Here is a 23,458-nt window from a genome sequence, read left to right as displayed (position 1 = left end):
GTGCATCACCAACAATGTTATATATTACTAAAACCAAAAATCTTGGCAATATGCTGAGAGTAGGCTGACTTGTGATTTGTAGATGTAGAGTTAGTAAGTAGATGGGCAGGTAAAAACTAACATCTCGAACTAAAAAAAAAAAAAAACTTTTTGAAGCTGAGGATGTTATAGAAATGATATATATAAAACTTAAAAAGATTTATGAAATAAGAGGCCTAATATCACTGGCAATGATAGAAAAATCAGAAGAGAACAACCTTGATCATAACACACACAATGAACAATCAAAGCAACAACTGGCAATCTAATTACAAAGGAAGGCAAATCATAAGATGGTAATTTGCAGATAAGTCCTTGGCCAAACCTTACTATTTCATGTGCCAAGAGGCAAGCAATGTAGACAAGGAAATTTGCTGTGGATCTTGACTATAATTCATATTGGTGATCACTGATTAGTTGAAGTTCACAGTTGATGACCTTTACCTTCAGATAGCAATAATCTGAGAGCAGTAGGCTAATAGTTGCATGGCAGGCACTAGTTTTCTCCTCAACTCCCCCCCCCCCTCCCGTCCCTTTTTTAAATAAAGTGGATACCAAAAAGGCATCCACTTTAGTCTAGATTCTGACTATGGCAGAAGGCTGCATGCAATGCAAAGTGTTAGTGATTTACTTTGGTCATTTATGCAGGGGTTGAATGAGAGGATGATTCCAGTAGGGCAGTTCTATTTTTTAAGTAATGCTGTAATATTGCCATTTGGGTTGGGAGAGAAGTGGGAAGACAGATGCTGAGAAATATCTCATAGCAGCTTTTGTAAGGAACCAGCAGGCACAAATGATGCAAACAACAGTTTTTACATTTATCCCTTTCAGTAAGACTTCATACTGCTAATAATTGTTTTGTAATTGTTGCAGGCTTCAGTATAGGTTGCATATGAAGCTGGAGTTTTTCTCAAGTCACTTAAAATTGTCTTTTTGGTTACCTTGGCATGCCTCTTGGAAGTAGCCTAATTAGTGGGTTGGAATTTTGAACAGTAGGGAATGAAAAGCCTCTCCAACAGATATTTTGTGACTTGGTTACAACAAGCATTAGTGCCCAAAGAAGGAACAGTAACCATGAAAAGAGTGAGTTTGAGATCTTCACTTGGTGTTGTAGTGCCAAAGATTGAAATAATGAATGGAGGTATGAGAGGAAGGCAGGCATTCCACTAGATATTAGTTATGATCTTAATTACCGAGAGGTGTGGTCACTTTAAGTGTCTGAAAATTAGTTAAGAAAATGACTAAAATAAAGAGCCAAAAGGTTTCAGTTTGGCGATGCAAAATTATATAAGCAAAGTGGATGTTAGATCCAGCATTATTTCGAATCCAAATATAGAAATTATGAAAGTTTCATAAAGTAAGTTGACTAGAGAGCTTACAGGAATACACTCCCTGGCCTTCCCGAGTTGCCTTAGTGTGGACTTACTTAGAAGACATACATGCTGCCCAAGTGTTTATATATTTGTCTTTTATTAGTCCATTTTGATAAGGTTTCACTGGTCCGACAGCTGTTTCGAACTAGTTAGTTCTCTTCAGAAATCAGGCAGAAACCTTTTAATAGAAAAACTTGCATTGTACTAAGGAACTTGATATGTTAGAGAAATGTATTTTTTTTCTAAGCGAACTCTTGGTTGGTGTGTAAAAGTAAGTAATTCTAAAAGAGCCCCAAAAGGCTTCAGTTCTGAATGGGAATAGTGTTGGGCAGAAGTTACAGCCAATTGCTTTGGCAAAAGACCAAAAGGCTTGGCTGCCATTTAGGACAGGCTGCTACTCGCAACTTTTTGCTCTTTTGAACACTGTTTTGGAAGCATTAGATTTTTTTGCATCTATTTTGGACTTTAGTATAAGCTCTAAAAGAGGATGGAGTTCTTGACTTGAGCCAGTTATGGTATGTTTTAGTTTTTCATTTGTACAGCCTTGGCACATCTTTTGGAGAACCAGGGCTTAGTTAGGGTGTGACAGTTCAGAGTAGTGTGGGGAATGTTTCCATGCTGGCGAGGATTACTTTGCATCTATTTTAGTTCGTTGCATATGTTTGGGTTGGAAGGCCAGAAGTAATAGTCCAACCATGGGAATGAAGCATAGGAGTTGTGGAAGGTGTCCCACTTGGCACTGGAGAAAATCAGTTTTTAAGGAGAGGAAATTAAAGAGCTCATAGTGGTTGGTTGAATTGGGGGGGGGGGGGTGATGGAGACAGCAAATGAATTTGACTGAGTGGGGAAGGGATATTTTCAACCAAAGAGGGCCAAAGTTGGATGATTCTAGGTGAGGTGCTCTCTGACACGGTATACCAGAGCGGATGTGTGCACAGATGCCACCCTTGGGTCGAAAGGAATTAGTGTGTACGAGGGTGGTCTGAAAAGTTTCGGCCTCAACCATAGATGGCAACACGATTGGCAAGATTTTTTTTTCTAAGTTGGTACATGTGAAATTGCAAGTCATTCTATCAAGTAGGTTGTTTTATACAGCTGTCTGAAGCAAAAGTGTTGTCTGTATCCCTTGAAATGGATAAAATTGAGTATCATACAGTTATAAAAATTCTTTATAAAATAAGGTTTGACACCAAAAGAAATTCATTTAAAGTTCATAAAAGCTTATGGGTGCTCTTCTTCATTTTCGACAATTAAGAAATGGGCTGCCGAGTTTAAACGTGGCTGTACCAGCCTTGAAGATGATCCATGTGAAGGATGTCCAAAAAGTGTAACAACACCAGAAATCATAAAGTATGCATGATATGGTATTGGATGATCAGTGAGTCAAAGTGCGTGAAATTGCTGAGATTATAGGCATTTCAAAAGAAAGCGTAGGATATATTTTGCATGAAGAATTACAAATGAAAAAGCTTTGCACAAGATGGGTGCTGTGCTTGCTCACAATAGATCAAAAATGCACTCTCATGAAAATCTCTGAACAGTGCTTGGACCTTTTTAACAAGAAACTGATTCTGTGCATCGATTTATTACTATGGATGAGACTTGGATTCACCATTACACACCAGAATCCAAACATCAGTCAAAACAGTGGACAGAAGCCTCTTTGTTCAGTGCCAAAGAAGACCAAGTCAGTTTCATCAGCAGGAAATGTCATGGCATTTGGTGTTTTGGTATGCTAAAGGCATTTTGTTTATTATCTTGAAAAGGATAAAACAATAACTGGGGAATATTATTCCAATCTTTTAACAAGACTAGACAAAAAAATTCGTGAGACCCGGTTTAGAAGAAAAAAATTATCTTTCATCAGGACAATGCAAAGGTGTTGTGGCAATGGGAAAATTAAGGGATCTGCACTATGAATTGCTGGAACATCCACCCAATTCTGCAGATTTGGCTCCCTCTGACTTCTATCTCTTCCTTGCTGGTCAGTGAATCACGAGGTGATTGCAGCTGTAGAGGGATATTTTGCAGATCTTACTGAGAACCACTACAGGGAAAATGTCGCTGGAATAAAAGTATTAGTCTTAAGGGAGATTATGTTGAAAAATAAAAATAAATTTGAAATTTGAAATAAGTTTTTTCATTGTTAGGCAGAGAATTTTTCAGACCACCCTTGTAGTTTGGAATTTTGAGATGAATAGTGCTGGGGGGAGGTGATATTTGAGTTTCTGCAGAAAGAGTGGGTGGGTTTTCTTTGAGGTCTGAATGTTTGAAATTCTTTGGCTGGGTTGATCATGGCCTGGGGGAAAAAAAATTACTCTGGTCGGTCTCTGGACCAGATTTCTGAATTATCTAACCATTATTCACTGATAGGCATTCAAAGGTGCTACAGGTGTCTTCATGGGTAGTGATACAAAAATCTGTAGATCAGAAATGTTTTTTTTTTTTTTAGAAATCTGGGAGGGGAGGAATCATGCTATTGCAAAATTGGCATATTTAGATTCACCCAGTGCTAAGACATTGGATCAGTTGTCAACACATCACCGTATACTTTTGCTTTGAACTTTGATCGCTATTTTAAAAGAAACTATGGACAATAGTGAAACCCATGATATAAGTTCACATTCAAACAACTAAATGAGTAGTTATTACTTAGACCTCTTTAAAAACATTTGAAATTTGGATTAATAGTGTGGGGTAGAGGACAGCAACTGGCAGCTCAGTAGTTGCATGTGACCTATCTCAGTATGTAGTCATTAAAATAGTTAGGTATATAATCATCTTCATTACTGCATTGCTATCTATAATGCAACTTACTCATTATATTCTGAGGAAATTGCAGATTGACTTCTGACCTATGCTCTTTTAGTCAAAACCCTCAGATTTTTGTTTTGCATGAGGAAATTAACTGTATATAACTAGCCTTGTCATTGTTGCCCAGAGCTCAGTATAATTGGTATTAGTTTGTTCTTTTATAAACCAATTTCTTTATATTTTATCCCAGCAGTTATTTACTACTAGTAATTTGATTTCTTAGTGATTGCATAATATCGTGACTCCAGTGATCTGTTTAACAGATTGGTGAATATACTTTGGTTAATTTTTATTCTGGAACTTAGAAACATTTCATCTAGTGGTTATATCCATAAGAAATACTACAGAGTTATGAAACAATATGGGAATTTACAGAAGGTATTACTCAGAAACTTTAAAAACATTTGAAATTTGGATTAATAGTTGTCAGAGGAATCTTTTCCTATATAATTATATCTAATGAAAGTTTATTAATAATAATCTATGTTAAGTACATCATTGGAAGATTTATTTATTTAGGTTTTGATGCATTTGGAGATATGTTACAACCTCAGTCTTCTAAATTATCAGGAATAGGAGATAAAGGTCCTGGAGCAACTGGTATTGTGAAAGGAGATTTAGATTCTACATTAGCAAACTTGGCCCAGAATTTAGACATTAATGGACCAAAGCAAGCACTTAAAAAGTGAGCTTAGATTTCAATACTATTAAGTTTCTTATTAGCAATAACAAACTACACTGAATGTGATCATATGATTTTATAAAGTGATTAAATAACATAAAATTGTACATGCTGCCAAGATTTTAGAAAAATATTCTATGACATTTTTTTTTAAGTAATTAATGTGGCTTTACAGGGAAACTGAATGGTATATAATCAAGGTGGCCTTATGCAATATAACTGATGGGGAACATTTAAATAGATGAAAATGGTATAAAGAATTAGACTAAATATTGGAAGGATTGCGCTATCAGACATCTTTAGAGCATACAATATAAATTTTATCTACACACACAAAAGAAACATAGACTAAAGTCTAGTCCCTTGGCAGGAAGTGTCCTTTATGGGTACTTGTAAGAAGCGTAGATTGTAACTTGGGATTCCTAAAGATTAGTTTCCCATATTTCAGGAATCCTAACACATCCATACTTATTTAAATTAAGTTGGTTTTTGAGGGTAGCTGTAGATTCTGGAGGTGGGGCTGCATTGGGACTTGCTGTGATGAAACAGTTTTTCCCATTTGAATTCCATGTTTGCCATCCAAGTGCATGGTCTGTTAGATGTATTTGTTCTTCCAAGTTGATATCTTTCAGTCAACCCATAGTAGGCCAACCAACATATAAAAACAATGAAAAACCAGAAGCTTAGAAAAGATGGAGTTAGTCCATAGAGGAATGGATAAGGACAGCTAGTTTCAAGCAGAACTTGAAGGTGGTGCAGAGATTGTATTTCTTTCAAAATTCTGCCTTTTTTTTTTACATACCCCAGATTTAGGGAATAGTGATTGCATTACCACATTCTTTGTGTCGAGGATTAGGTAACAGTTGTTTTGTTAATTCTGTAGTAATTGTAGATATTAGGTAAGGTGTGGCATATATGGTTAAACAACACCTCATTAAAACAAGTTTTGATTTAGAACCTCCTCCACTTAGGCCTGAAGTTGAAAGAGCAGTTAAGTAGCTTAACAGCAATAAGCAATGATGTTTCATAGATTGATTATAAGGATATGGAAGATATGAAGGACTGCAGGAAATATAGAACTATTAGTTTAATATCTCATACAAGAAAATTTTATTGAAGATCATTCTAAATAGGATTTGAGGCCAAAGTTGAGGCAGAGATGCCTGAGGAACAAGCAGGTTTTAGGAAAAGTAAGGGTACCAGAGATCAGATCCTTTGCCTTAGACAGATCACAGAAAATTATAAAGAATTTAAACTCCTTATGGTAATGTGTTTCTTAAACTACTCTAAAAGCTTTTGACTGTGGGAAGTAATGAAAATAATGGGTTTTTCTCAACACTATCAGATTGATAGCTAACTTGTACAGGGAGCAAGAAGCCATGGTAAGAACAGGTGTTGGATTAACTGATTGGCTTCAGGTTGGAGAAGCAGTTAGGCAAGAATGTTTACTTTCTTCTCACTTGTTTAGTATTTATGCTCATCGTGCTTGAAGCATTGGATGAGCCCAAGACAGGAATTAGAATAGGTGGTAGATTGATCTGTTATTAACAATTCTTCAAAATATTTTTGTATGTCTGACAATCATTTCCTACTCTATTTAGATCCTCAACAAGGACCAATTTTTCATTGTCAGTTGCTTTCTTAAAGCCTCAGAAAATTCTTCCACTTCTACCTTTAGTAGAACCTTCTGTGGGACCATAGGCACAAATAAGTCTCATTGTCCAGTTCTGATATTTGCCCACATCACTACTTGAGACTGCCTGCAATTCAAGATCAGCCTCATATTTAGTGTTGAATACTATGGCTATTCCTTCTTTTCCTTGATTGTCATTGCCCGAATATAACATTTTGTATTTATTGCTCAGAAAGATCTCACTAGTTTTTGCCTTTTTTGTTTCAGTCACCCCTATTATGTCTATCTGGTACTTATCCAGTTCCTCAGCTAGCTCCATTTCTTTGCCATTCAGGCTTCTTGTGTTGATAGTACCGATCTTGAACTCTGATGTTGAGTTGGAGTGTGTTTCAGGATTTGTTCCATTAGCTGACTTTTCACTGTTCACCCTGGTTCCCTGATGAAAACAACAGGGGCCTTGTTTAACTGGGCATAAGTTTTCTTTAGGGGGCTGTGAAATAATGAAAACAAATTTAAAATGTTTTTCTTTTTTGTTTTTTATATTTTAATGGAAAAAATCAGATTGATGTTGGTTCAAAAATTTTGCTTCCTGCATATTTCGGTGCTTAATGAATATTAGTAAACATATACTTATTCATATAAGTTTCATTTCAAATGTATTGATAGGAAGTACAAAAAAAAAAGTTTACAAATGCAAAATCTTGAATATAAATACAATAAATATTATAATAATATATGTCTGTATTAGAATTTTATTTTATTTTTTTTTTTGATGGGGGCCGTGAAATATTTAAATTTTTCCAAAGGGGACCTTTACATCCATAAGTTCAGGAAGCACTGCAATAGAACAATGATAGTCTCTCACCCCTCATCAGTTAGTACACATGATATTATTCTGTACAAAATGTTCATCTCTCGCAACATCACTTTCTGTAGTCTCACAGGATTAAGTCGGAGGCATACCTTCACAGCCATATTAAGCTGTTGTGTTCTCACGCAGCATAGTCGACCTGTTCTTTGGCAATCAGATACGTCTTCTGTATCATTATAATAGCTAATAGTCTGATACACAAACATCCTACTAATCCTGAGTGTTTTTAGTGTGTTGAAAATAACATTCCAACCTTGTGAAGTGCTATTACAGCTACATGGTTCTAATAATCTCCCCATTGCATGTTACCATACAGCTAGACAACTTTCTCTCTCTACTGATAAACAAATGAATGTTGCCTGCACATAGTGCCACTAACAGAACCAGGCTCATAGAATTCTGTATGCAGCATGGGAGTGTGCAGAAGCTTCAATAGTATTTATGGCAAGACTGTGTAGATGAGCACTAAGTGTGCTCTACTCTAATTATCTTGAATTAAACCTTCTGACCAGACCTCAGTTTTATGTCTTGTTCTGCTGGGTTTGTGGCTCCACTTTTAAAAACTATCTTCAATGCCTTAAAGATATTAGCCAGTGTACTGAATACAATAAGAACAGAAAAACCATAATATAAGTAAATATACTAGCTAATTAAAAGATAAAAAAAATAAAAAAATCGCTAATTTCGCAGCAGCTGCAAATTTCACACATCTGTATGTGGAATAGCTTCAAACCAGACTCCGTATCTTAAGTTTATTTTGGGAATGTAGCCATTCGTTTATATTATTGCATAAAGAAGTGACTATATTTCTGAATATATTAAGAGGAAACTGGAAATTTAATTTCATTATTACAAATGGGAAAATTGCAAATGAAGCACTGCATTTGCTTGCTCTGAGCATTTATTTATATAGTTTAGCTTTCTCCTGTGTGTGTGTAAAATGTTTTAAATACTTTTCCCCTCCCATATATTTTGACTTCTAGACCAACAGGCCATCAGTGGGGATCTCCTAAACCACCTGCTAAAACTGGAGGTACTACGTGGGCTGGACCCACATCAAATGTTCCTGCAGGGATGGGTTGGGCAAATTCTCCTCAACATGGTGGATTTCAAGCAATGGTATGTTTAAATTTGCATTTTTATTGTACTGTTTTTAATGAGGTATAAGTTTTATGAAAGACTAACATACAAAAGTAATGAAATACAAACAGAAGCATCTCTTAAGAATATGAAGTTTTGGTAATTTTACTGTGTGTGTAGCACACACCATCCAGTCAAAACATTATGACCACCATCCTAATGGTTTGTAGGCCTCTCTCTCGCTAGTTGGAACTGCTACTGCATGGCATGGACTCTGTAAGACCTTTGAATATTGTAGGACATATGCTGTACCACATTAGGATTGCTTTCCATAGATCCACTAATGTTTAGGGGTAGAGGTTTTAAATGCCAGATCTCTTAATCCACATAATCTAGATGTTCTCTGAGATTTGGATCTGGCAGATTCAATGGTAATACCTTGAAGTCAACCTAGTTTCCTACAAACTACTCCAATCATACCAACGTGGCGTAGCCAGTTCTGCAGAAATCACCTATGCTGTCTGGAAAGATGATCACTGTGAAGGGGTTATCTGATCAGCTGCAATGGATATCTTGTAGCACCCATAATACATTGTGGGTATCAACCTCTGAGAAATTCCCAGGTAAACATCCCCCCCACACACACACACACGTGTGCACCATATTATTAAGAGAGACCTCTAGGGAGTCAGAGACTCTTCAGTGGAGGCCACATACACCAGCTATCATACTTATTCTTGAATTCATTCACACTGCTTGCACTCACAACATCCAAAGGCAATCCATTCCAATCATGGACCACTCTCTGAGAGAAAAATCTAGCCCTCGCACCCTTCTTGGCAGCCTTCATTCTCAGCTTCCAAGGATGCCCTCTCATTCTCTCCTCACCCTCCATAAATTGAAACATTCCATCAGTTGTAATCCTATATGACCTTTTCAGATGTTTGTAAGTCTTAATCATATCACCTCTCTTTCTCTTGTTTGCTAGTGTCTGCAGTCTACAAATTCTCAGTCTGTCTTTATAATCAGTATTCCACAATCCTGACATTTTTAATTTAACACTTCTAATATTGTTGCTACTTTCTGCCTCACCATCAGTTCTGAATCTACTGTAGGCGCAGTGTATCTGGTCGCACATGGCATGTTCCGTTACCGAAAATTCATCTCTGAAGAATAATCTGCCTCTCCTGGTTCTTCCTGTGCCTAGGGGTCACGCGCCAACAAAATCTCAGAAGTCTGAGCGGGCCAATGAACTGCAGCAAAACGAAAAACTCCAGGTCTCCTTTTGAGGTTCTCAAGAGACCTCTTTTATACGATTCTGAAATTACTTGTTTTAGGGTCGGATACCCTCGAATCTTCTGTAAATAACTGACGTCACTGTTGTCTTGACCTTCAGTATTGGCGGAAAAATCTCCACATCTGAATGGCCTTCAATGCCTTTGTTCACTATCAAGTTGGCAACATAATCTTGTCTAATCCTCTTAACTTGAGGCAGAAATACTTTCGACATTCCATTACCTTACATCAGAACTTAATAAAATATCGATGTAATGTACAATTTGAGCCTTTACAATATTTTATAATTTATGAACAATTCTATGTCATTCTTTTTGTCAGTTACTTATACAGGTTTACAATCAGCATTTCACCATTAATATGCAGTAATATACAATTTTGTTCCTTTCACATGATTTTGACCTCTGTAAAATCAATGTCAAAAATTTTTACAAAATTTTACCACATCAAATTTTACAATTGGTCCAATGATGTCTTTCAGTTGCAAATTGTAGACATAGTTGATTAGGCATAAACATGATTATCTTGACTGGGTATATATTTTGGAGCCCCACATAAAGGAGGGTATATTGGATTGTAGTTTGGGAAACACTGCTATTTATCCCCTGGTTGCTATGGGTTTGCAACAAGCTGGGAGAACCATGTTCATTATGAGCATCGGTAAGGTGTAGGTGCCTAGCATTGGCCTTGATGATTACTGGTCTGTCCAGTAACCTTCCATTCTTAGAACTGCAGAATACTACAAACAGCCTGTTATCATTTTACTGGATACTGCCACCTTTCATTTGGTATCCTAAGTCTGTCAGATCATGCCCTATGTTAATCATGTGTCCAGAGTGCCGCCTGGCAGGATGAAATGGCCAGGCTCCATTTCATCCTGCCATGACCACTCTCCATTTGTTTCATAATGTAACTGCAGATGAAATGTTCAGTCACTGCATTTTGTCCTACGAACATATCAGTTATGTAGTTTCACTGCTTTCTCATATGTATATAAAATACGTGATAACTAATAATTAAGGAATTGACAGCGTACACTAGAAATATAAATTAAATAAAATTTAATATATACTTTCCGATATTTCGGCAAATGTCACGTTGCCATCTTCTTGGGAACTTATTACAAAGACACGTGCACACAAGTACTACATAACAGCAAATGAGAACCAAAGCTAGGAAGTTGACGTTTTCCTAAAGTCCTGATGGTGCCCCCTGGTGGGCTGTATTGGTAGTTCTGATAAATGTTTCCCAAATTTGGGGCAGTCTCATGCATCCAAATTTGTTGAGGTTTGGCATGTTCCTAAGGGCTGAGGCTGATTCCATGAATGGTCTTTCATATTTGAACTTGCTGCGGTGTATTACTGTGGCTTTCTTCCATCTTATTCTGTGGCGAGTATCCAGAGCATGGTCTGCAAGCCCAGAGTGGCTGTACTTGTGAAATCGGATGTAATCCTTGTGTTCTGAGATTCTGATATTTGCTGTCCTGCCTGTTTGGCCAAAGTAGGACAGTTTACAGCTGCAAGGGACCTGGTATACACCAGGTAGGTCTAGGGGAAGTGGTTGGTCTTTAGTGGAGCGGATAAGGGATGCCAATTTTCTATGTGGTCTGTAACAGGTGGTCGTCATCTTTTTTTAAGATTTTGTTGATTTTTTCCGAGGTGCCTCAGATGTAGGGAATGGTGATGGATCTAGAGTAATCTTTTTTGTGAAGGGGAGGGGCTATATCATTAGAACAGATTATTTTTGCCCTGTTGAATAGTGTCTTAACTCCATATTGTTGTGAGGGGGGGTGATGGGATTGTTGGTGAATGTATCTGCCTGTATGGGTGTGTTTTCTATAAACTGAGAAAACCAAGGTTCCATCAGGTTGGCAGGTGACTAGTGTGTCTAGGAAGGGGAGGTTATTGTTTGCCTCTTTTTCCAGGGTGAACTTGATTCTAGGGTTGGTTGTTTAAGTGTGTTAGGAAGGAGAGGAGTGAATCTGGGCCATGTGGCCAAATAGCGAACACATCATCAACGTAGCGAAGTCATATGGTAGGTTTTTGTGGGGATGAGTTTAAGGCTTTCTCTTCAAAAGTCTCCATAAAGAAGTTAGCCAAGGGTGGGGAAAGTGGTGAACCCATGGCTGTCCCCTCTATCTGTTTGTAGAATTTTTCCTGCCAAACGAAATAGCCTGAGTTCATTGTAAACTGAAATAGGGCTGAGATATCGGGAGGAAATTTAGCTTGGATTAGCTCTAAGGTTTCTTTGAGGGGGACATTAGTGAATAAGGAGGAGACGTCAAAACTGACCATTATGTCATTATGTTGGAGTGCAAGGTTTTCTATACTGGCTTTGAAGTGGGCTGAGTTTTTTATGTGTGATGGTGTGTTGCCAGTATAGTGTGAGAGCGCTTTGGCTAAATGCTTGGCTAGTTTGTAAGTGGGGGAATCAATGCCATGCACTATAGGACGCAATGGCACATTATCTTTATGTATTTTTGGGAGCCCATACATGCGGAGGGGGGGGTCTGGAGTTATAGGACTCAGATAACCTTGTCAACTTCAACGCTAGTAAAACCCAGTTCTGTCTTATTTCTCACAAAAAAAAAAAAAAAAAGAACCATTTCCTCCCAGCATTGTTTTCGATAACACTCAAATTCTCAGACAAGATAAAATTTCTCTTCTCGGAATTACCTTGACATCAAGTCTCTCCTGGCATAAACACATCACAACCATTGCATTCTCAGTTTCCAAAAAAAAAAAAAAAAATAGGTTTTCTCTTTTGCTCAAGAGGCTACTTCACCTCTAAACAGCTGTTAACACTATACAAGTTGCAAATCTGCCCAGCTCTTGAATACTGCTCTCACATCTGGAGTGGGGGCTCAAAAAAGCTTCCTCAAAATGCTTGACTCAATACAGAGAAGAGCAGTAAGACTAATAAATGATTCACCAACTCACCCCTCCCACTTTTACATAGACACTTGGTCTCTGCAATCTGTATATTCTATAAATATTTCCATGGGAAATGTTCATCTGAAACAGCATCAATAATTCCCCCACCCTGTACTAAGCCCATTAGAACACATATAGCTGCCACCCAACATCCTTTCACAGTATGCCTCGAAACCCACAGAACAAGTTTCTTTTCCTCATGTTGCACAACCCAGTCTTCAGCTGCAGATATGACTTCATCTGTGGTAAATTTTGTTCCTTTCAAGTGTTTAAATTATATATTTAGTTTTAATCCTTCATCCAAGTGTCAGCAAACAAAGTTAGCGCCTGAAGTATCTTCAGGACTGGGGCAACTCGTAGCAAAGGTGGACTAAGTTCTCATCACTTTCCTTAGTATCCCATAATGTAAAGCACATCTCCTTGCGAACATGTATAATGCTGTTCATTATAGGAAGGTCACTACCCAGACCAGTTCCAACCTTTATTGGAGGTCTCTTCGGTGGGAGCCAGACCCAGAGGTGAAGTATCAAGGTTGAAGTAATGCAGAACTCATATTTCCATATACCAGTTGTCAAAAGGTGTCACACCTTATTATTAAATTACTCTGGGTTACAGAAAAATGTTGGAAGTTTTTTTTTTTTTTTTTTTTTTTTTTTTTTTTTTTTTTTTTTTTTTTTTTTTAACTTGGTTAGACTATAAATTATATATTTAGTTTAATCCTTTATCCAAGTGTAAGCAAACAAAGTTTGTGCCTGAAATATCTTCAGGACTGGGACAACAAGGAAAGTGATGAGAACTTAGTTCACCTTTGCCACGAGTTGCCCCAGTCCTGAAGATACTTCAGGTGCAAAGAAAAAGTTTTTAATGTGATTAAAAACATCAATTTCTTTTGCCCTCAGTTCCAGTTGATCACAAAATAAAAATTCTTCCAAAATTTCCTTTATGTATTGCACAAATATAATAACTCACTGCAATTATCAACATCAGTTGACTCGTCCAATTGAATACACACTTTCAGAGGACTTATTTTAATATCTTGTACTACTTGCAGTAAAATATCCTGACTGTCTTGAATGCTTGATCGAATCACATAGTTTGATAATGGAATCTGCTGAATTTTCTTATGTGCTTCGGAACCTAATGCAATTTTTTCAATTTCCAATGCACATGGTTTCACAGATTCTTCAGCTATTGTATGAGGGTTTTTCCCTTTATGCACAGATATGCCACCTGATAAGAAGTTTCTAGCAAAGGCTTCTGAACTACTGCAGGGTCAAATTTTGTAATGGTACTGCTGCTATCGATGCCTTCTTTCTTAGCCTTCAAGTTGTTAAGTGTATGTCTGCAGTTTTACCACCATGCTGATTGTTGAAATGTTCTAACAACTTTGACAGTTTAAGATTGGAGTTTGAAAATAATTTGCAACATAAAATGCACTGTGGTCTTTGAGTACCTACCGCCTTTCTTTGTTTCACAAGTAAATCCGTAAGCAACATAATCATCTTTCCATTTACGTCTTTTTTGACATGGCAAGGATTACTACAATTAATAAATTAATTGTAGTAATCCTTTAGTAAGAACAAAAATTAATTTTAGTTCTTACTAAACTTTTCAAAATTCAAGATATAAAATTTAATCAATTGTTCTTTACTTACTGATTACTGCCAGTAAAACAAAAAAAAAAAAAAAAAAGCATTAGTTTGTCAGTTGATCCACTTTGTTGACGTTTTTACACAACGAAATGACAGTGGCGAGTGTATGCACAGCAAGTATCCGTGCGTTTGGCTTGGGCGCATGCGTGAGCATTTGAGTGGCAGTACATTCCGGAATATTTTTTGAATATAGTGGTTTTTAATTTCTTAAAATAAAAAATATGTATAACTTATTTAATGGTTCTTGGTGAAATAGAATAATTCTGTATGGGTTGAAAGATTATATATTTTAAATATAATTTAGTTTGCATAACTTTTTTTCCTCTCATGGAAAAAGTAAATGTGATTTAAATAATTAGTCTATATATGCTGGAATATTTTCCAGCTCGCACCCCTGGTTAAGAAACTGTGGTTTAGAGACATAAACAAAAAAATATTTGGAAGGAATAATTTTGGACATACCTCCTTTGTAGGATGTTCAAGGTTGTCATTTTTTTTGGAGCAGCATCAGGCATATAACGATAAGCATTTATGTAGCACAGCAAAAGTATGACCGAAAAGTTGGGGAGGGGGACTGGAAATGTGGAGCTAGAATTGCCAATAAAGCAAAAGGTTTGTAAATTAAAACTGAATTTCCAAGGGTGGAAATTCGTTGGGAAAAAGGGAAACAGGATATTTTTAGGGGAAAGGAGAAAGATAGAATATGGTGAATCAAGGTTAGGGATGGGAGGGGTGGAACTCTTGTTTACTTGATGAATTTCCATTCAGTAAACTGTCTTTCAATTTTTGAACTATTTTCAAAGAATATTCATGGAACCCTCTAGAGCAGTGCTTCCCAAACTTCTGGATGTCAGGGCCCCCTTTGCAAAAATTAAAATATTTCACGGCCCCCCCTCGAAACAAAATCGTAATAGAGAGATATATTATTATAATATTTTGTATTTATATTCAATACAAAACATACACAGCGAATATTGCAAAAATCAAATGCATATATTACATTTTTTGCCTCTTACCGTTTTGGTTCTGAAGACGATGCGGGCTGTTCTGGTAAAATATGAAATACTGTCCTTTTTTTAAAGTCTGTTTCTGCTGCTTCTGATTGTTTGTGGGATTTTTTTTATTTTTTATCAGCCACTTATCCATCTCAGGGTTAAATTTTTTAATGTAGAATAGATCAAATAATATAACCACTTACCGATACTGGCACACCACAGACTGAAAACATGAAATTAGTGAATATTACCTGAATAAGGGATCCCCGGACCAGGAACATTTTTCTCTTTTGTGACTTTTCTCCCTTTAAGGTAATTAAGCCTAACGTGAAACAGACAGCAAAGGCAGGTTATTAAAACGTGCATATGATTGGTGCGGAATTAAAATAAGATCGCGCAACTGAAAGATAAAAGCATAGCTGACAATTGAGTTGAAATGCTAACTCTCTTCAACCGAATTCCATATGTGAAATGCCATAACATTCATTATATATATATATATATATATATATATATATATATATTACTTAGTTTTAACACTTTTACGAATTTTAACACGTTCGGTTAAATTTTATTGCTGCCTTGGGAAATCGAACTCGCACACATCTAATTAATAACAATAGTATTTAGTTAGATTTTTGCCCATGCAACATATGGTTTTGTTTCAGGCTATACAGCATAGTTTGTGTATGAGGGGGACATGTGAGTCATTAATTAGTGTGTTTTTATCCCAGTTGTCTCTAATTGCACTATTTGTTGAGAAATATATTACACAGACTGCTCATACCTTATTCACTGGCATAATAAAAGTACTTGTTTTTATTGCCTCTGCAGTATAGTGGCTATTAGGGAGGCATGTTGTTTACCACTGCAAGCAGTTACTATCTCCCCACATGAATTTGTTTAAGCTTTTTTTCATGTGTCAAGTATATGCGAAACTTTTATTGGTAACAGAAAACTAGCTCGGATGAAAGTGATAATATAAAACGAGTTTTGATATATAAAGTCAATATCAACAGTTCTTGATATTAAAATATAAAAAATAACAAAAAAGAAATAATAAATAAAAGTTAAATACGTTTCTTTTAAAATAAAAAAAAATTACTTAGTCTTAAAACATTTTAAATTTGTTTTCATTATTTCACGGCCCCCCCCTCAACAAAACCTACGGCCCACAGTTTGGGAAGCACTGCTCTAGAGCAGGGTTCGACTAGTATATTATCTAATTAATAGGTTTACAACCTTTCATATGAAATTCATATAAAATATGCATATTTGTGGGGGGGGGGGAATCAATAGAAATTTATTCAATTATTTTATTCATTTGTCATTTTTATTGATGAAATTTGTTTTAACTGTCTGAAATTCCATTTTTTTATAATCCTTTATTAGATTCAAAATTGAACATTCATCGTTCAGATTTTTTAAAATGTAATTATATGTGAAATAAAACCTAAACTTAGAAGCAAAACAAATATGAAAGTATGTTCTGAATGTCCAGCCTGCTTGCATGTGTTGCAACTCATTAAGGAATTTTTTTCTTTAGGGTGCTACTGGTCAGTGGAATGCTGGAGGAATGATGGCTGGACCTTTTCCTCAGCAATCTGCATCTACGGGAATGATTCCTCAACAGTCATATGCGGTAAGTGGTTACTATGGTACGTCACTGTGCCATGTGATATTCTCAAAATTATTCTAGTATAATTCAGTGTGTGATGCTCAGGCTTTTTGTCTTTTGTCTTGTCCCAAATTCATTATTCATTTGTAAGCTCAGTATTAGTGAAAATATTTAAATGACCATGCTTCTAAGCAAATTTTTTTCTTGAAGTACAATATGTAATAGTCATGACTGTATTGTCTCAAAGCATTGCTGTCTAGTTGACAGCAATACTTTGAATGGATGTCTTAACCTATTCAATTTCTAGTTAAAATTGACAAGGTTAGCTAAAACCCACTGAATAGCTTGGAGATCAGAATCAAGGACAGTGGAGATTGATGCTCTAAGTTGATTTGTGTGGTGTAAGGTTTGTCAAGTGAGAATGAGAAGTGTGCTGTCATGAGTGAAACTGTATGGGATTAGCAGTCAATTGGAGTAGGTCATTGATATACAAAAGGAAGAGGGTGGGTGAGAGAAAACAGAACCTTGTAGAACCCCCTGCATTAGTTGCATAGTTAGATAAGGAATCATCCACCATCACACATAGCCTGTGTCCATTGAGAAAGCTGGCAACCCATTTGCAGAAGTCATGGGCTAGACCAAATGTTGAGAGCTTACCTAATAAGCCTATCTGCCAGACCCAATGAAAAGCACTCAAGATTCACCAAACTTTGCCATGTTATTTGTGAGATGGGTTACATATGTAAGCAGGTCCCCTGTTGGTTGTCACCGGCTCTCTCTCTCTCTCTCGTGGTTCATGTTGGCAGAATACATACCGGCAGTTGTTTTAGTTGGATGTCTTCAAGGTAGTATTTGGAGTTGGATGTTGATGGTTCTCTCCATTACTTACAAATCTTCAGGACATTTGGAGGAATGCTATCAGGAGATTATTGGGACTTAATTTGGACAAGATTCTTCTTCTTATCTCTTTCTGGCAAAAGGTCAGAAAAAAGCATTGAGTTGGACATTTGGAATCAAGATACTTTAAAGAGTATAATTAGATCGAGATCAACTGTAGGGTTGCTTAAGGGTTAAAACTACATAACCAACAGGAGGCCTCCACGTAGCCTTTTAAGGAACATGAAGAATTGACCAGGACTTCAAACGTTATGTCCAATTCCTCTCTCTCTCGTGGTTCATGTTAACAGGTATCTACCTGAATACCAAATGAAGAGTACTAACAGTTTGGGATTGAGATTTTAATCCATTTGAAACTCAGTAAGTATCGACTTAAAAACATTAAAAAAAAAACATGCAATACAACCTTGTATTACAACAATGACAGATTGCATATATCTTACAAGATTTAGTTTACATCCATCTAGGATGTAAACAGCTTTTGTATAAGCTTTTTAACTGAAGATGAATTATTGATATCATTTGGAAGTAGCAGATAATATACATGACATGAATTTCCCAATGTACAACTTAAGTGGTTTATCCCATTTGATTCTAGCAAAGAGAAATTCTACTATTAACACAAATTTAAATTAAAACTGTTAACTTAAATCAGTGATAAATGTTGAATAATTGAGTCCCCAAACTAAACTCTGATAGGCTGTTCAGCCCATGGTATAGTTAATAAAATGTCAGTTGATCTTGACAAAAATACTAACTTTTTATGAAAGTTTGAATGAGGGAGTTGCTATAGTGGCTTTGTGGTTTTGGAAGTTTTTTCCCACTTGGTTAGACTATAATAAATTTAGTTTAATCCTTTATCCAAGTGTAAGCAAACAAAGTTTATGCCTGAAGTATCTTCAGGACTGAGGCAATTAGTGGTAAAGGTGGACCAAGCTCTCATCACTACTTGTCTTAGTATCTCCCATAATGCAAAGCACATCTCCTTGCAGACATGTATAATGCTATGCATTAAGGGAAAGGCCACTACCCAGACCAAGTTTCGACCTTTATTGAGGTCTCGTCAGTCGGACCCAGACCCAGAGGTGGTGGAAGCAATGGAGAAGTCATATGTACCTATATGAGTTGCCAAAAGGTGTCTCACCTTCTTATTAAATTACTCTGGATTTAGAGGAAGATGTTGGAAGTTTTTTCCCACTTGGCAAGACTATAATAAATTTAGTCTGAATTCAGAGTAATTTAATAATAAGGTGAGACACCTTTTGGAACTTGTATAGGTAAATATGACTTCTCCATTGCTTCCACCTTAGTATCACTACCTCTTGGTCTGGCTCCCACTGACAAGACTTCAATAAAGGTCAGAACTGGTCTGGGTGGTGGTCCTTCCCTTAATGCATAGCATTATACATGTCTGCAAGGAGATGTGCTTTGCATTATGGGAGATACTAAGACAAGTAGTGATGAGAGCTTGGTCCACCTTTACCACTAATTGCCTAAGTCCTGAAGATACTTCAGGTGTAAACTTTGTTTGCTTACACTTGGATAAAGGATTAAACTAAATTTATTTGATGTGGTTTTTAGATTTCATCAAAGCCTTTAGATAAGATTCCACATATGAATCTTTGATAAAGATGCATTTGTTGGGTGTCTAGAATTTAGTTTGGGGACTCAATTATTCAACTTTTATCACTGATTTAAGTTTTGTGTTAATAGTAGAATTTCTCTTTGCTAGAATAAAATTGGATACTTAGGTTTATATATATATGATCTCATCTTTTAAGAATCATCTTAAAATCTCCATCTTAAAATGCTGAAGGACTGGACAGAGAGGTTGGGATTAAAACTCAATCTTCTCATTATACAGTAGCACTCAAGTATTTTTAAAAATTAACATTTGAGTTTGAATCATTCATACAACTAACTCGATAGTTATATTATTAATTTGATCAGAAACACAGTGTGAATAGTTTAGTAGCAAAACTTATTATATTTAAATGTTTTTTCTGAGTTTTCATTATTTGTTGGGTTTATACATATTTTACAAGTTATTAACACATTTTATACAAAAATATCTTTTAATATATACAATATTACTTACTAGTTTAAGAATATTAATTATTGATAAGCCATGCTGGAGACCAAAGAATACCCTGCAGACTAAAGAAGGTGTACTCCTGTGCAAGATGCACAGGAGTAAATGTTACAACTTTTTGCGATATGCCAAAATGACATGTAAATGTTTATGATCCTCTTTGAGGCCAGAGGAGACATAAACTCATGAAAATCAACTAGAGAAGCAAATGTATTAAAAGGCTATGGAATAAATTAAAGATGCCAAGAAATTATATTCTTGGTTTCATCCTTTATCCAAGCGTAAGCAAACAAAATTTGTGCGTGAAGTAACATCATGACTGGGATACTTGTATATAGAGGCTAATGACTTCACATCAATTGCCTTAGTATCTCATAATGCAATGCACATCCTTATGGACATGTATAATGTTTTGCCTTCCAGGTGAGAAAGACAAAATGAATGGAAACGTGAGACTGCCACTGGAACAGGTCAGTGGCAGTCTTACAGTTCATTTGTATGAGGAAAATAAAAGGAAGAATAATTATGGAAGGATTCTACTGTCATTTCTCTATCATTAGTGTTAATCTTTATTAACACTAATGATATTCACTAACACTAATAATTAGTGTTAGTGAATTACTGCATGATTATAAGGCCAAATGTGTATCATCCAGGTAGAGAGATAATGCAAGGATTGATATTGAGAAATTCAGTGTGAATACTACCATGGGATTACATGAGCTGCCAGTATGTGTATTGCAGGATCACTTTCCAGCAGGTTCAAGCACTTTTATCGGATATTGTCAGTGATTTATATAGCAATGTATAGAACCAATAGTTTCTCTTGTATGGATTTAGAAAAGGATGCTCTACAATAGATGTAGCTTTCTGTTTTCAAACTACTTATAGAAAAAAGAAGAGAATTTAATTTAGAAACTCATCTTTCGTTTATAGATTATGAAAAAGCATTTGACAAAGTAAAAAGATATATACTGTTTGATATATTACAAAGAATAAATATACCTAATATTTTACTACATGCAATATTGAATATATACAAAGATAATGAAATAAAAAAAAAAATAAATAAATAAATGAATAAATGTCTGAAAAACAATCTATAAATCAAGGAGTAAGACAGGGATGCCCTCTGTCTCCAACACTTTAATATTTGCATTAATGAAATATTAATACAGTGGAAAACACCTTAAACAATCCAGGTATAGAAATGTCCTGGAATAACAAAATAAATATGCTATTATTTGCAGATGATCAGGTAATAATATCAAATAAGGAAGACAATTTACAAAGAGCAATATGTAATTTAAATGTTATAGTAGAACAGTTTGGAATGAAAATTTCCATAGATAAAACTAAAACAATGGTATTTTGTGGACAAACTCCAGTTAGAAGCAAATAGTTATTAATAATAAAATAATAGAACAGATAAATACTTTCAGTTATCTTGGATGCAAAATATCATATGAAGGAGAAAAAGACATAAAATTAAAAACTTCAAACTTTTTACAGATTATAGGCCTTATAAACAGAACACTCAATCCAAATATCGTACAAAAAGAAACATGCTTGAAAATATATACAATACTTTAGCGGTGCCCACATTGTTATATAGCAGTGAAATTTGGGCAATAAACAAAGAATAAAAACAAGTTACATGAGATTTATGAGAAGAACTGCAAAATACACATTATTAGACCAAAAAATATGAAGGCATTTTAAAAGAATTAAAAACAAAAGCAATAGAAGAACTAAACAATTATAAACAAAAATGGATAGAACGTGTAAACCAAATGGCCAACACCTGATATCCTAAACAAATACTAAAATATAAGCCAGTTGGAAAGAGAAGGCAAGGTTAGATCTCAAAAAAGGATATTGGATGGATAATGAGACCGGAACAGACCATTATGGTCTATATGATGATGCTTCTCACAGACAAGTCATCAGTCGAGATGACATTTTGAATTATCACCAAACACATGTAGGCTGATCAAAATCCACATGCAGTTATTCAATCAAGATAGAATTATATATCACAGAATATATTCTTGCAAAACCCTGTAGACATTTTCCTTGGTATGGAGGAGAAATATGATGTGGGCCAGACATGATATGGAGTTCCACCACAGTTATGATTGAGTGACTTGTTCAGAAGTTTCTTGAAATATGGATTGGTCAAGATGAGCCAATTACATAAGAGTCACCTGACCTAAATTCTGTGAATTCCTATTTATGAACTGCAGGAATATGCTGTCAAGTGCATGAGGCTGTCATTGGTGAGATGTTTCAATGGCTGGATTACTGATAAATCATTTTTGATAGCTTGCTAAAGCAGCCTTGATAAATTCAGCATGGTTCAAATCAACCTCAGCTTTTCACTCATCTTACACTTCACCCCATCTGTTAAAAATCAAATCCAGATCACCTTTAAAAGGATGAAGTGCAGAAAACTTGCCTCTTGCTCAAATGGCAGATGAGCCTTCTGGTTCTTTGCTAAAGTTATTAGGTGCAGCATGGTAACATCGTCCAGTGATGCAATTGACTTCTTGGCATTGATCCTCTAATTCTTGGGTGGATAACAGAAGAAAATTGTCTCTTACTATATCATAAACAGTCCACTGTATGCTTCATTTTTCTTTTTGCCAGAAAGAAAATCCCTTAGTCTGGATATCGGTCTCCTGGTCCAGATGGTATTCACCCCCCCCCCGAAATTTTACTAAAGAGAGATGAGTTAGCCATCATAGCAGCATACAGCCTTTCCCTGTTGAGTTACCTTCTCATATTGTGGCTTGTTTCCACAGAAGAGGATCTGGCAAAAATATCCCAGTGAGCATATCTGCCTCTTAGATAGAGGAAATTCCAACTAGATCCACTTGGTAGTAGATGACCTTTGTTAGTTTAGTCTTTCATCCAACCTTATATTTGCTAGTTGTTGGTTGACCCCACATTCAAACATAAAGAAAATTTTTATTATACTGTGCCACTCTATGTTTGAAATCGCACAATTATTGTGAAGGAATCAAGCATCAAATAGCACAACAGCAACGTGAATTTACTACAGACCGAAATTTTCTTACGAATCTTGCAGGAAACCCTACGTATAAGTATTTTAATGAGCAGTGCAATGAAACTGAAATTAGGCAAGCACAAGAATCAAGTTAAACAAGATATTTAATTCTGTCACAAAATTATTTTTACATAAGAAACAAGAACTCTATTAAGATCAATACAATTAGAAAATAATTTACGCATTCTATAAAGTATTTAGATTCTACTCAGCTGAGTGCATCATTTACTGCTTGAACATATAAGGCTTTCACAGTTCTCATCCGTTAGGATTTCAACTTGGTTTTACCTTAAACAACAACAATAGTCAGCAAAACCTTAAAAAGTAATTCCTTTTAGTCTCGTAGAATAATCACAAACTTCAATTTTATCAAACACTTAGCTGGCATCATCAATATCTATCAGAGGATTAAA

The 23,458-nt window shown here is 35.7% G+C and overlaps 1 protein-coding gene across 6 annotated transcripts in view; it reads left to right on the top strand.

Annotated features, from left to right (window-relative positions):
• Nucleotides 1–23,458, top strand: part of LOC150095932 (phosphatidylinositol-binding clathrin assembly protein LAP-like) — a 366,280-nt gene that overhangs the window by 330,022 nt on the left and 12,800 nt on the right. For all 6 annotated transcript variants that reach the window (XM_090409273.1, XM_090409270.1, XM_090409272.1 and 3 more), the window contains 3 exons: nt 4,746–4,911; nt 8,396–8,531; nt 16,915–17,010. In XM_090409273.1, coding sequence (XP_090265399.1) covers nt 4,746–4,911; nt 8,396–8,531; nt 16,915–17,010 — 398 coding nt within the window. The remainder of the gene's footprint in view (nt 1–4,745; nt 4,912–8,395; nt 8,532–16,914; nt 17,011–23,458) is intronic.

This window comes from Typopeltis vanoorti, chromosome 19 (assembly GCF_054136105.1).
Source record: "Typopeltis vanoorti isolate ZY-2024b chromosome 19, IOZ_Tvanoo_1.0, whole genome shotgun sequence".
In the NCBI taxonomy this organism is placed as follows: domain Eukaryota; kingdom Metazoa; phylum Arthropoda; class Arachnida; order Uropygi; family Thelyphonidae; genus Typopeltis; species Typopeltis vanoorti.
This window is presented reverse-complemented; position numbering and strand designations above follow the sequence as displayed.